This window comes from Pan paniscus, chromosome 1, assembly GCF_029289425.2.
Source record: "Pan paniscus chromosome 1, NHGRI_mPanPan1-v2.0_pri, whole genome shotgun sequence".
Lineage (NCBI taxonomy): Eukaryota > Metazoa > Chordata > Mammalia > Primates > Hominidae > Pan > Pan paniscus.
This window is the reverse complement of record NC_073249.2, coordinates 149,708,985-149,723,698: the sequence shown is the minus strand read 5'-3', so window position 1 is coordinate 149,723,698 and position 14,714 is coordinate 149,708,985. Positions and strand designations below refer to the sequence as shown.

The 14,714-nt window shown below is 36.4% G+C and overlaps 1 protein-coding gene across 1 annotated transcript in view; it reads right to left on the bottom strand.

Annotated features, from left to right (window-relative positions):
• The window catches only part of PIGK (phosphatidylinositol glycan anchor biosynthesis class K), a 132,551-nt gene that overhangs the window by 78,303 nt on the left and 39,534 nt on the right, over window positions 1-14,714 (bottom strand). The window contains exon 4 of the mRNA XM_003807789.5: window positions 1,648-1,783. Within this exon, the coding sequence (XP_003807837.2) occupies window positions 1,648-1,783 (136 nt within the window). The remainder of the gene's footprint in view (window positions 1-1,647; window positions 1,784-14,714) is intronic.

Here is a 14,714-nt window from a genome sequence, read left to right as displayed (position 1 = left end):
GTGCACACCTGTAGTCCCTGCTACTCAGGAGGCTGAGGCAGGAGGATCACTTGAGCCCAGGAGTTCAAGGCTACAGTGAGCTATGACATGGCCACTATACTCCTACCTGGGTGACAGAGCAAGACTCCAGCTCTAGCAAAATAAAAAATAAAAATTATTAATCCCTCTGCATAGGCAATTCTGTGGGAAGATACAAAATATAAGAATTTTTAAATAAATTCAACTACATTATTGCAGCTAATCTGTACAACTACTTAGTCAATTACAGATTAACCATGAAATAAAATAGTTCCATGTTCACTACCTGGGTGACAGGCTCAATCATACCCCAAACCTCAGCATCACACAATATACCTTTGTAACAAACCTGCACATATATCCCCTGAATTTAAAATAAAGGTTGAAAAAGAAAAAAAAAAGTTCCATATATATTTCCCCAAAATTACGTATCTTTAGTTTTTGAATGCACTTTGTTGCTCAGATTTTGTTAGTGGTATCTTTAACATGTAAAAAATTCATAACACTTTAAACGAGATTTTCCCAATCTAGAATTTCTATCCCTCTGGGATTCTTTGAAGGCATATTTAAAGTTATAGAGAGTAAAACACTGATTTAAAGCCAACAGCTGAGTCATATATTATGCATATCTACATTTAAAAAGTAGAAAATCTATCCAGTTTCCTTGTTCAACTATTTCCTAGAACATGAGTGTATAAATTGTATGTATACACATTTGTGTGTGTGTAAACTGTTTGATTTACATTTTTCCTGCAAGACAGCAAAATGCTAATTGTTTTAACAGGAATTCTTGTTGGCCAACAAGGAAGGAAAATGTTTGGCCTATATTTTCCTAAAATATGACTAAATAAACAAGTAAAAGGTTAAACATACATATTTAATTCAATGAGCCAACATTTTTGAGTGCCTAACACCAGGCTCTAGGTACTTGCCAGCTATATGATACATGAGACACAGGCCCTCTTAGCTTACAGTCTAGGAGGAGATAGATATGCTTTTAAAATTGCTTCAAAAGTGGTCTAGGAACACATAGGAAATTGTGTCTTACTTTTGGTAGGCTTGGTAAAAGGGGAAGGATTATCTAAGAAGACTTCATAAAAGAAGACTTCAAATATTAAGCGTATTCACAATCTTTTATATTTAAAATGAAGTTTCAAAGGGAGAAAATACAGTATAATACCATTTTTTATATTTACATTTTTATTTCTTATCACATATTCATAAAAAACACTGGAAGTATATTGAAACTATAGTCACTATAGTTTTTCCACAATTAATACAATTACTAAAACTAATAAACTTGGAATTTTAGGTCAAATATGAAAAATACACGTTTACTATAAAATATATTTACTGTAAAAGAAAGTTGACACAGGAAACCTCACTATAATACTCTAACATTGAAGCCAATATAAAGTTTTTCTGTCCTAGATAAAAACATAAAATGTTCATGTTTTAATATTTTACTTATATATCATTGCCTTAATATGAACTTCAGAGAAGTTACATCAAGGCTTCAGTGACAATTAAGTTTAAAGAAAAATAATAAGACAATTTTATTCTGCCATTGTTTTAGAGCTTAAAAGTAACAATGCCATTTTTAAAATGTGGCTAGATTAAAGAATTTACCTCATAACTTCTATAATCCACTTCCACATCATCTCCATACACATTTAGTTCCATATTCTTGTGACTAAACACTGTAGCTGGTTTGGGATTTCTAGGATTACAGGCCATATCATCTGCAAGCATTAGGACAATGTGACTAGGAAAAAAAAATCCAGTAAATATATAATTTAGATAAAAGGAAAAAGTTAAACACAAATTTATTTATATCATGTAGCTACTGTGTTCATTTTTCTCCTCCTTAAAAAAAAATTTTCAACTACATAGTTGAAGGCACTTTAATTATTTTTTTCATATCCTTGTGTACTATATATTTTAAAGTAGAGAAATTAGTGCAATCTGGCATAAAGTTATGAAGGCACTTTAATTATTTTTTTCATATCCTTGTGTGCTATACATTTTAAAGTAGAGAAATTGGCGCAATCTGGCATAAACTTATGAACAGAATTTCAAGTTACAATGTTTTTCCGAACAATGTATACTTTATGCCACATAGCAAAGGGAAGCTAAAGAAACTGTCTTCCTTAAGCATCAAAAATATTTTTTAGTAAAATTTTACATTCTCAAGACTTACAGAGTCCACATTAAACTATGATGTCCCAAAGAATTTAACTTTCAGAATCCCAAATGCTTGAGTATAAAAACATGCAACTGATCAGCAAGTACAATCAGTTTAGCACAAGAGCACACCTCCAAGCCAATCACTCCTTACAAGATCCACAAATCCACTCCATTTCCCTAACACCAGCAACCACCATCTTCTGGCTAGATGCTGGAATAGCTCCCTACCTGGCATCCTGCTTCTACTCTCACCCTCTTTCAGTTCATTCTCCTAATAGCCCCCAGAGTGATCTTCCTTAAATAAGTCAAATTATTAAATGTTCCCACTTAAAAGTTTCCAAGGACTCCCCATTATATCTTCTTTTATTTTTATTTTTTGTTCACCTGCAGTTCCATGCATCCCCATTGCATTTAGAGAGAAACTGCAACTCCTTACATCATCTAAAAGGTTCATATAATCTGGTCTCTGTCTCTCCAACTTCAGCCTCTACCACCCACATTCTCTATGGTACCTCCACACTGGCCTTTCTGTTCTTAGAATATGCCAAGCCTTTCCCACTTAAGTGGCTACTGACCAAATTTAGACTTCACTCCTCCCAGATCTTCATATAATTCCAGCCTTAGCTATGGTACTCTATCTTATTGTGTGTTTTATTTTCTTCAGGACATCTATGAATCTGAAATCCCCATCATCTCCTATCACCACCACCCCCATTAGAATATAAGCTCTCTGAGGGCAGGGGCTATATCTGTCCTGTTCACCACTGTATCACTCATACTACATACTAGGGCTTGACATACAGTATGTACTCAGTAAATAATTTTAAGTGAATGAAATGTTTTAATTTTTGCATATAATTTCTTTAGAAGGAAATAAAATCTCTCTTTGATACTTCTCATCTTCACTCTACCATTAAAACTGGCGAGTAACAATCAGGAAATTCTCCATTCTACCATATCTTGAGTTTCCCAAGCATAAGGGAAAAATTAATGTGGCATACGTAATTAGTTTGGCAGGAGACAGCAAGAAGAAAATGTTCTGCTACATATGTTCCAAATACATTAAAGTTCAAAACTGAAACATTATTTTTCTTGAAAATTGGCTAGATTTCTACTTTGAAAGTGTTCCAACCCTGTCACGTTCAAAGATCAGATCTTCAGCTGTTACTGATTCATTTTCACAGAATAGTGAGTCATTCCTCTTAAAACAGAAAATACATCTTCTCTTTTTTAAAACTTGAGATCATTAATTTACATTAAATAAATATCAATCATATATTCCTTTGTTAAACAAGACTGAATTGACCTCCAAATGTCAATATAAAAATGAATATTTCTGGCCGGGCACAGTGGCTCACGCCTGTAATCCCAGCACTTTGGGAGGCTGAGGTGGGCGGATCACGAGGTCAGGAGATCGAGACCATCCTGGTTAACACAGTGAAACCCTGTCTCTACTAAAAATACAAAAAAATTAGCCGGGCATGGTGGCGGGCGCCTGTAGTCCCAGCTACTCCAGAGGCTGAGGCAGGAGAATGGCATGAACCCAGGAGGCGGAGCTTGCAGTGAGCCGACATCGCGTCACTGCACTCCAGCCTGGGCAACAGAGCAAGACTCCACCTCAAAAAAAAAAAAAAAAAAAAAAGAATATTTCTTTAGGCTATGTTTTCTGTTTAGGGTTAATTTCACTCTATGAAACTAAATAATTATTCAATAGCTATATAATGTCAATATCAATCAGAAAGAAGTACTAACTTCAACTTAAAATCATAAATGTAATCAACATTTCTCTTAGAGATAATTTTAAGCCTCAATATAAGTACTATGACCTGTTAACATAATCAATATATTATAAAACACTGTACTTGGAATAATACGGAAAAAGAGAAGTTGGGAAACAGAATGGATTTCAAACGTTTTGAAGTCCAACCACATATTCTAATTCACTGTTTCTAAAACTTAAGAAATGTACAGAACTCTTTTCTAGAGAAAAAAATAATTCTCACTTGATCCAAGTGTTAAATTATTTATATAACAGTACTTAAGCATATAAATGCAAACAAACTACGTAGGCTTATAGTTCTTACAAAACTATGAAATCAAGAGAAAATTATAAATTAAATTCTAACAAAACTAGCAAACTAATAATACTCTAAAAACATTAATCTCATTGAAGATGACATTATTTTCCAAAAACTAAATGCCTGCTGCTGTGTTTAACAGAAGAGCTTCAAGTCTGGTTCTACATTTAATTTTTTTTTTTTTTTTTTTTTTTTGTATTTTGACATCCTTAATTGTTTAAGCAAACTAAAACGGCCTGATAAGGACTCCATACTTCCATATTTGAGTCCTTGTGGACAAACCACAACCTAACTTAATAGGTAGACAAGATTGAAAACCCAATTTGGGAGTATGCACCTGTAACAATGACTGAGTCTTGGCCAATCCCAGCAGCCATACTTCAACCACCCATATACTGCCAAGTGCTCAAACTGTGTTCAGATAAGTAAAATGCCAACCTGTAACCAATCCAGTTGTTTCTGTATCTCACTTCCAATTTCTGTACCTCACTTCGCTTTTTTTGTCTCTAATCTTCTTCCGCCATGTGGCTGCATTGGAGTCTCTCTGAATCTGCTGTGATTCTGGGGGCTTGCCAATTAGTGAATTGACAGCAACTGACCTGGGTGCAGGATCAAATTTGATCCAGTAATTAACTGGCTTGAATCCAGTTAGAGGCTTCTTACATCTGAATGGGTCAGAAAGAAACTGGTAGTAAGTGGTAATATTGCAGGGGCTATAAAATTTGGCTTTTAAAAATTCGCAGGGGCCAGGGGTGGTGGCTCACACCTGTAATGCCAGCATGTTGGGAGGCGGAGGAGGGCGGATCACGAGGTCAGGAGATTGAGACCATCCTGGCTAACACGGTGAAACCCCGTCTCTACAAAAAATACAAAAAAATTAGCCGGGCGTGATGGCAGGTGCCTGTACTCCCAGCTACTCAGGAGGCTGAGGAAAGAGAATGGCATGATCCTGGGAGGCGGAGATTGCAATGAGCCGAGATCACGCCACTGCACTCCAGCCTGGGCGACAGAGCGAGACTCCGCCTCAGAAAAAAAAAATAATAATAATAAATTTGCAGGGATTTTTGTGTTCTACCTCTTTGTTTCATTTTTCTCGTGCACTTAGGTAGAAAAAGAAATCATTGGCTAAGTTAATCAAGGGAACCCAAGAGCAAAGCCAATATTTTTGGTAAAAATGAGATTCTTAATTTCTGAAGAACTGAGTTCCTTCTGGCTTATACATGCATAAATAAGTGTTAGGCCCCAGAAGCAGTGAAGTCTTACAGAAATGGCGAGATCTTACTAAAGATAACTTACAATAGAACATTCCAAATGAACAACGCAGTGAAATGCATTTAAAACAATGAGGCTCCCAAATTAGTCTCATCTACAGATGCCTACTGATATGCAGAAACTTCTAAAAAGATTTCAATATTTTTATTTAAAGCACACATATTTTACTCTGGCCAGAATGGAAAATATTAGAATTCGGGTCCCCCATACAACTGGTTGGGCAGCAACTTGCAAAATTGAGATAATTTTGCCTGTGGTTCCATTATTTTCCTTTGTGATGCAGTTTGGCCCCCAGAACTATGGTGTGGTAAGCAGGGTCACTGAGGCTACTCAGGGAAGGGGAACCCAGAAACCTGACAAGCCAGCAAAAGGGCAAGAATTTCTTACCAGACTTCTGGCCTCTCTCTGTGCAAACTGGTTAAATGAATGGTAAAAATCACTGTTTAGCTCCTCTGTAAAGTTTTAATTAATGCAAAAAAAGGATTCTGAGGCTAGTCTTAAGCTGTAGCGAATTTGGTGTCCTTGTCTTTCTGTATGGTTCTGTTACAAAGAGTACTTTAGGAATATAACATAGGCTTAGGACCCCACAAGCTCACTATTAAAGACGGCCCAGCAAGCTGGTCAATAACAAACGTTGCTGCAGTTCCCTGAACCAAACAAAAAAACTGCCTGAGGTCTCCATCTTGTTTTGTCCTTGAGAGCTTAACTGTGTAACCATGTGGTTGTACTTTCTCTTAGTCTCCGCCTTCCAGGGAAAAGGAATTTTGGGGTTCATGTCATAGCTAGCTCCGAAAATTATCTTGAGCAGTTAAAAGCCTTTGCAAACTCAAAATTGACTGCTCTAGACTTCTAGGAAGAGCAATGGAAGCTATCCAATATAGCTCAGTAGCTAAGGCCTTGCCTTTTTACAATGGTGGCCTGAGTTCAATTCCTGGCTTAGGGAACGAGTCCTTTCTGGTTTGATATCTGTATGACACTTACCATCTGTTGATTCTCTTCCCCTCCATAAACTGTATTACATTTTTCTTTCTCTGAGCGAGAAATATTGGCTGTTTGGCCTGGCTAAAGTGGGGTAGTAAGAAATTTAAAAGGACTTTTATAAAGAAGGCTAGAGTTAAAAGTCAGCTTAATTAAAAGTGGATATTCAAGCTCTAACAGCCTGGGACTCCTTGGGAAAAGCAGAGGAGGCACCACACACCGTGTTTTGGGAAAAACCTCTGTTTTCCTCAAGAAACCTTAGGAATTAAAAGTGGATAGATCCCTCTCAAAATCTAAGACTCTGTTCTGTTTTGTATTGCTTTATCTGATGTTTCTGACTTTGGGGAGTATCGGAAATGACTTTGCATCACAAGACAGCTTTGGTGTGTAATAACCAGGTAGGAAATATAATTTTAGGGATAGCTAATGGCAGTTATGGGGAGATACTCAGCTCTGCACATTTGGATCAGAGAAAGCATGCTCTTGGCCACCTAGAAGTTATGGAAATGTCCCCACCCACCACTAAGAGATAAGACACCCATGGGAGCTTGGCTGATTCCCCCTTTATGGGATCCAGGATCTGATATAAAAATGAGAATGAGACCCTTAATTTCTGAGATCTATTTTTCCTTCCAGCTGTGCCTGCTTATTATATTAATCTGTAGAAACTGCATGTTCCTGGCCCTGTTCCTCCAAGGACTCCACTCTAAAGCCAGTAATCCAATTAAAAACCGTAAAAACTGGCAAATAAAAAATCTTACAACTACTGGATCTTCTTCTGTCTGTCTATCTGTATAGCTATGTATGCGTTCTGTGTGTGATGTTTCTATAAAAGAGCTCTAATTAATTGGCTTGAAGAAGAATAGGAGCTTAAATCAAATATTTGAAAGAAGAAACCATAAAGCTTTTTAGTTCACATAACTTTAGTAATCTTTGGGAAATAAAAAATTTTAAAGATTTTTGGTAAAATAAAGACATTTGTTCTTAATCAGGCAGGTCAGATATTAGGTTTGCTAAATGCTTTAAGGTCATAAACTGCTTTGACTTTTGAAAATTGTTCAATTTACCTATCTTGGAAATGATAGATTCTAGATAAGGCCTGGGGAAATGTGGAATCAGCCACGTCCTCTAGCTATGCAAAGAAGGTTATAAAGAAAAGAGATTTTATATAAGAAAGGATCCTGTATGGTAAATTCTTGTCCTGAAGTAAAATAACTGGTTGGTTAAAAACAGGGATGCTTAGGACAAGTCAGAAAGTCCAAGCATGACGTAGGTGGTCTGTGTAAGTCATGAAAGGATTCATGAAAGGAAATTTATGCACCAAAGGTAAACATTGCTAAGAGTTACTATTATAACATGTAATTGAGACTACTGAAATAACAGTTTTACATGCAAGGTGTATAAGGAAAGTAAAATTTGTTTTTGGTAAAAAAAAATTATAAGAAAGCATGAGAATGTAAATTTTTGCCTAGTGTAGAGGGTTAACAGATTGTTTTAAATTAGATAAGACAAAGCTAAATGTTGAGCAAGTTGTGGAAGGTTTGTAAAAATTAATTGTAAAAGAGATTCTGTGTGTAAACATATTGGCTACAGTTAAAGGGGTATTATTCAGTTTTTACATAAAGTGAACATTTAAAAAAAAGCACAATAGGTTTTTCTTAGAGCACTGATCTGCTCTTTAACAAAAATTCTAAAGAGTTATAAAAAGTTTGTAAGAATCTCACCTTATGGCCAAACTGATTAAGATTGATAAATTTTTCTATAAAGTTTTATTAAAAATTGGGGTTGACATTAATAGTAGACTTATGAAAGGGTGAAATTTGGCTCTCCCTGAACAAGATTTTCATGTAATATTAAAGGATAATAAAAAATTTTTGTTTGCCTTTTGAATAAACTAGGAAAAAAAGAAGGGAAAGACAAAAGACAGATGGTTTGGAAAGCTAAGTCTCCCCTCTATCAATGAGTAAAAGGTTTTTGCCTTTTTAGAAATTCTTCATCATTTTGGCTAAATGAATGACTATGGTGACCAGTAATTCTATTTCATATCAAGTGTTTAAACCTCTAACATGTTTGATAGGCTTCCTAAAATCAAATTTCAGCTTCAAAATGATCTTTTCTGACCTCTAACTTTGGGATGCTACAGAGGGCCCCTGAAGAATCCAAAAGACAGGTAAACAGGATTATTTGACATGTTATTTGGGAAGCACTGTAAAAATAAAAAATAATGCTTAACCTTCTTTAGGTTATATTTTAGTGTATGTCATCAATATGTTCCAATATTGCATGGGATTTCTAAAATTCTAATATGTCTAAGTAATGCTATCAATCATAATTATGGTTATTATGTTATTATAGACCACAGAAATTGTCCTTGTCAGCTGTGTTTTTAACTATGACTATTTAAAGTCACTTCCAGTTAATTGCTTAATGCTGCTGCAGTTTCTCAAAACTTGACAAGCACACAAAATCCTAGAATATGGTGTCTTTTAGGAGGTTCATGAAAGGATGGAAAGAACCTGAAAAGCACTCTTGAATACAGGTTCCTGAAAACATAAGTCAAATTACCTATGATAACCCATCAGTTAGTTATCAGTGCTATATACCTAAATTGGAAAAAACAACTGGCATTCAAGATGACATAAGTCCAATGTCAAGCATGGACTCTTGGAGAACCAGAACAGCCACCTTGTCCTTCCTGAGTCCTTAAAGTTTTTGTTATTAAAAGTTATGCATTCCAAAACATCATGGAAAAGAGAAAATAATTCAAATTAAATATTGGTGTGGTAACTTACAAATTGCTAAAATAGTTTATAACCAATATTTGGTTTGTCAAACCCATATTCATGGGAAAACAATCAAAGCTTCAGCTACATTTGGTTACCTGACGGTAACCAGATGGTTGGGCCACTTAAACATTTTATAAAGGGATTTCATTCAATTGTCATTTTCAATGCATGTTTTCTGGTTGTATAAAAGCTCTCCCATCCAAGTGGGCTGACGTTATAATGTAGACTATTATGCTACAGTGTATTTTCACCAGGTAAAGAAAGCTTTTTATGGTTCACTGAGGACAGTCAATCCCTTCTGTTGGGAATAGGCCCCCAAATCTGCCATAAACTGGCCCCAAAACTGGCCATAAACAAAATCTCTGCAGCATTGTGACATGTCTTGAGATGGCCATGATGCCCACACTGGAAGGTTGTGGGTTTACCAGAATGAGGGCAAGGAACACCAGGCCCACCCAGGGCAGAAAGCTGCTTAAAGGCGTTCTTAAACCACAAACAATAGCATGAGCAATCTGTGCCTTAAGGACATGCTCCTGCTGCAGATAACTAGCCAGAGCCCATCCCTTTACTTCGGCCCATCCCTTTGTTTCCTGTAAGGAATACTTTTAGTTAATCTATAATCTATAAAAACAATGCTTATCACTCCTTGCTCTCAATAAATATGTGGGTAAATCTCTGTTCGAGGCTCTCAGCTCTGAAGGCTGTGAGACCCCTGATTTCCCACTCCACACCTCTATATTTCTGTGTGTGTGCCTTTAATTCCTCTAGCGCCGCTGAGTTAGGATCTCCCCGACTGAACTGGTCTCGGCACCCTTCTGTCTAGAACCCAAAGACTGGATCTTCTGAAAACATCAGAGAAACACTGCCCACACCATCCACACTGCAACAAAACTTTGGAACCTTGAACTTTGGGTTCATAATCTCACAACTGGGAAAGATTCCTCCACACTCTTAGAACTGTACACCCATTTGGACCCTTAAGGTAAAGCTAACCAGGAAAGTTTCTCCCCAGAAGAAGATGGCATCTTTTCCCAAGATGACAGCTTTTCCCAAGATCACGAATCAAGACTTCTCTACTATCATGACACTCTTATCTTTGAATGTTTTTTCCTTGTTTATGCCTCTATGAACAATAGAAATAAAAAGGGGGTCTCTTGTGTGCACTTTGGGTATACTTTTATTTATGAAGGATTTTGCAGCCAGTCTTATATACAGATAACCTTATGCCTTGACAGATAAAAAATGAAGGCCCAATGTACATGATAAACTTTAATGGTATATACATTGCCTCATAATCAGTCAGAAACAGACCATTGGTTCATTCCTCTTAACCCACATCACAGGTTAAAGAGAACATTGCCAGGAGGCCTTCATACTTCTAGAAGGGCATCATTTGTTAGGTCCTTTTTCCATGGTTTGGAGTAAAAACGGCAATGATTAGAAGTGTATCCTTAATGATAGGCTCTACAGCAGATTCTACTGTAATATGTATAGTTACACAACAGACTTTAAATTCTCTTATGAAAGGTATGCTAAATAACACAATTGGCTACACAGAAAAGTATCTCTGCAGCTGCTGGCATTTGTGGTCTAGGAGAAATACATCAAACGTAGATTATAGAGATTCAGTTTTAGGGCATTAACGGAGAGACTGCTTAGTTAAGTGAGTAGACTCTTTATCTAGCTCATTCTTTAATCTATTTGATTTTAGGTGATTTGGTTTATGGGGACCCTGGGTAAGGAGCATATTCCAAACTCTTCATATTGTCCTCCTGATAGTCATAATAATAGTCTCCTTGGTGCGCTATATTTTCTCAAAGGTTTTAAATGTTTACAAGTCAGCCATCTCTAAAATGTCAAATGGTCTCTCTTCAACTGGAATGACAAGAGCTGAAAGAAATGTGTGACCATGAGGACACCGTAATCTATGACTGACATGCTGAGACCAGAAACCCAAAATGATGGTAACTGAGAGTGGCACTAATGCCGTAAGTTTTGGTCACACTCTCACCTAAGTGAGAACCTGACTAAAAAGGGGAAATTTTTTAAAAAGTTATGGGTGGCCACTGTTTTGGACTGAGATCATGCGCTAGGCCCCAACAGACCACAAAAAATGGAGCTGCTTGTGCTAAATGGGACAATAAAACTAAGACTTTAAGGAAACACACAAATCCTAGAACAGACCAGGTTTGTTTTCCTCCTGTTAACAAGACGTTCCAACATCAGGAGGTACCCTCTACTCAGTCCTTGGTCCTACCCTTGCAAAACTCACTGTTCTACTGTTTCCCAGTGGGTTTCAAGACCAAATAAGTACATTTATGATAGTGACAGTGACATTAATGATTAAAGTTTTGGTCAATCTCTCAAAATTGAGAAAATAACCAAAAGGGGGTAATTGGTAAAGTGAACTAAATGTGGTCTGAGAAGGACTCTGCTACATTTGAGTCCTTGTGGACAAACTGCAACCTAACTTAATAGGTAGACAACACTGAAAACCTAATTTAGGAGTATGCTCCTGTAACAATAGCTGAGTCTTGACCAATCCCAGGAGCCATACTTCACTCTTATACTGCTGAGTGCTCAAACTGTGTTCAAATAAGGCAAACGCTGAGCTGTAACCAATCCAGTTGTTCCTGTTCCCATTTCCAATTTCTGTACTTCCTTTCCCTTTTTTTTCTCTATAAATATTCTTCCACCACATGGCTGCACTGGAGTCTCTCAGAATCTACTGTGATTCTGGGGGCTGCCTGATTCATGAATCGCTCATTGCTCAATTAAACTCCTTTAAATTTAATTTGGCTGAAGTTTTTCTTTTAATACACTATAAACATAATTTGATGATATAGATAATGTCTGTTCATAAAAGTATGTTGTACACTATGTAATTCATAATTTCCAGGTTCTGTTTACTGTTCAGAACAATCAGATATTATATTTACATAAGCTTTTGCCAATAAACATTCTTTGAATGCCATTTATCATAAGGTCTCATTTGATAACTGAAAGTGTCTTTTTCACTTGAATACCAGGTCAGCATCACAGCAGTTATTTAAATCTGCACTGAATAAGCATCAAGTCAATCACTGCTGAAATCAAGACTCAAAAAAAAAGCTACTCTAAAGACATACTACTGCATTCCTATAAATAACAGTAACAAGTTTTTGTATCTTATTAAAATGATAAAATTCCCAAAATATCCCCAATAGATACAAGAATATGTTGTTTTTATAGTTTGGCAAGCCTATTCTACCATGCATGATGATTCAACTCACACTTTATTCTTTTCAAGTCCCTGCAAAACCTATTTCACAAAACGCAGCATATGTAATATGACCTTCTCTCAACACAAAGCCAAAAGAAAAAGTGGGCACTGGAATTGTATAGCAAGTGTAGTTACACAGTAGTTATTTATGTAAATAGATTCCACATTTTCAAAATCATGCATTCCTATTAATTAGTTAAAAAAATGGGAGGGCACATACATATACATCTACTTATTTATAAGTCATACATATTTACTACTTTAAGTATATACAATAAATACTAGTGAAGTGTGAACCCCCAAAATATGAGACAGGTCTCAGTCAGTTTAGGAAGTTTATTTTGCCAAAGTTAAGGACACGTGCCCAGGACACAGTCTCAGGAGGTCCTACCAACATGTACCTAAGGTGGTTAGAGCACAAGTTGGTTTTTATATATTTTAGGGAAACATAAGACGTCAATCAACATGTGTAAGATCAACATTGGTTCCGTGGGTCAGGAAAGGCAGGACAACTAGAAGTGGGTGGGGGTTGGGGGGGCTTCCAGGTCATAGGTAGATAAGAGACAAATGGTTGCATTCTTCTGAGTTTCTGATTAGCCTTTCCAAAGGAGGCAATCAGATATAGATTTATCTCAGCAAGCAGAGGGGTGACTTTGAATAGAATGGGAGGCAGGTTTGCCCTAAGCAGTTCCCAGCTTGACTTTTCCCTTTAGCTTAAGTGATTTTGGGGCCCCAAGATTTATTTTCCTTTCACAGAAGCATAATTTCTTTCTTCTTTCCTAGATAAAAACAAAGAAAACTGCTAATATTTTCTTCCCTTACCACTTTTTGGTTACTTCATCTAAATAGAATATCTGGATCATGCCTATATAGATATTTTTAAGATCATCATCAATATAAAAGTGAAATTTTAAAAATTCTCAAAAAAAGTAGTCAGGAAGCCCAATCTGATAAACATATATGAAGGGAAAAATAGCCTAAAATAATTTCCCATTATTATGTTGCCCAAACACTGAAAAACCAGGTAAGCCCTTCATCAGGGCTGCTAGGCGATTCTTTACCTGCCTCCCTGAAATTCCTCTGCAGCCCAATTAGGAACTAGTGACCGGTAGGTAAAAAATATATACATATTTCAAATAGTTGAACAATCTTTCACAGTCCTGGACCATTAGAGTGTGAAATTTCAAAAAACACAACTTTTCGTTTGTAATAAACTGGTATTACCTTAATAAAAAATTTTCACGGAATGAAATTTAAATAAATTGTATTGGTTAAAATGTTTTTAAACTGTTCGCTTAAAAATGTTATACATAATAATATATAATGTTTTCCACAGCCATGCCTAATCACATACTACCTTAGAGCATTGTTTAGCTACTAGAGCTAAGATCTTCAGGCTTATCTTCCAGAAAAGCATCATCCCAAGCTAGAATAGTAACTGAAATTAACACAGCAGGAAATATGAGGGTCACAGGAATCTCTGATGCCCTCTTAAATTTCTGGGTTTCTGCCTCATAGGTGTTGCTTTTCCCCCTGACACAAATTATTAAGGATACTCTGTAGATTACTGGTTCTACAGCAATGTAATTAGGCCAAGCAAATTCAACAAGTCAAGCTAATCAGTAGCTTAATGCCAGGGTAAATTACCTTTTGGTTTTTCTTCCTCCTCCCTTCCCATGTCTTGAGGAATCTTCAAGTTAATAACTCTAGCCACCAATGCACTGTGAAATTCATCGTAATAAATCTGCTAACCACAGATGCTTGACCATCAAGATTTTCTGAATTACTTTCAATTTGCCAAATGTTGAACAATTAGCATTCTTCGATACATGATTCCAGGTATTCTGTACTCATATTATCAGAAACAAAAACTGAAAAAATTGCACTGCAGACAATTACTGACAGACTCATAAGTAAGCAGACATGTTATCACAGAGACAAATTACATGAGGGTAGAGCTAGCTAGCTATAGGCTCATATATTTAAAGTTACATGTGGTTGAATATAACGAAGATAATAGCTAACATTTATTGAGCACTCCTGTGATGGTTACAACTGAGTGTCAACTTGATTAGATTGTGCAAGGGCAGGAAGCATCCAGCAGGGGAGAAAGATGTAGTATTGGAGGCTAGG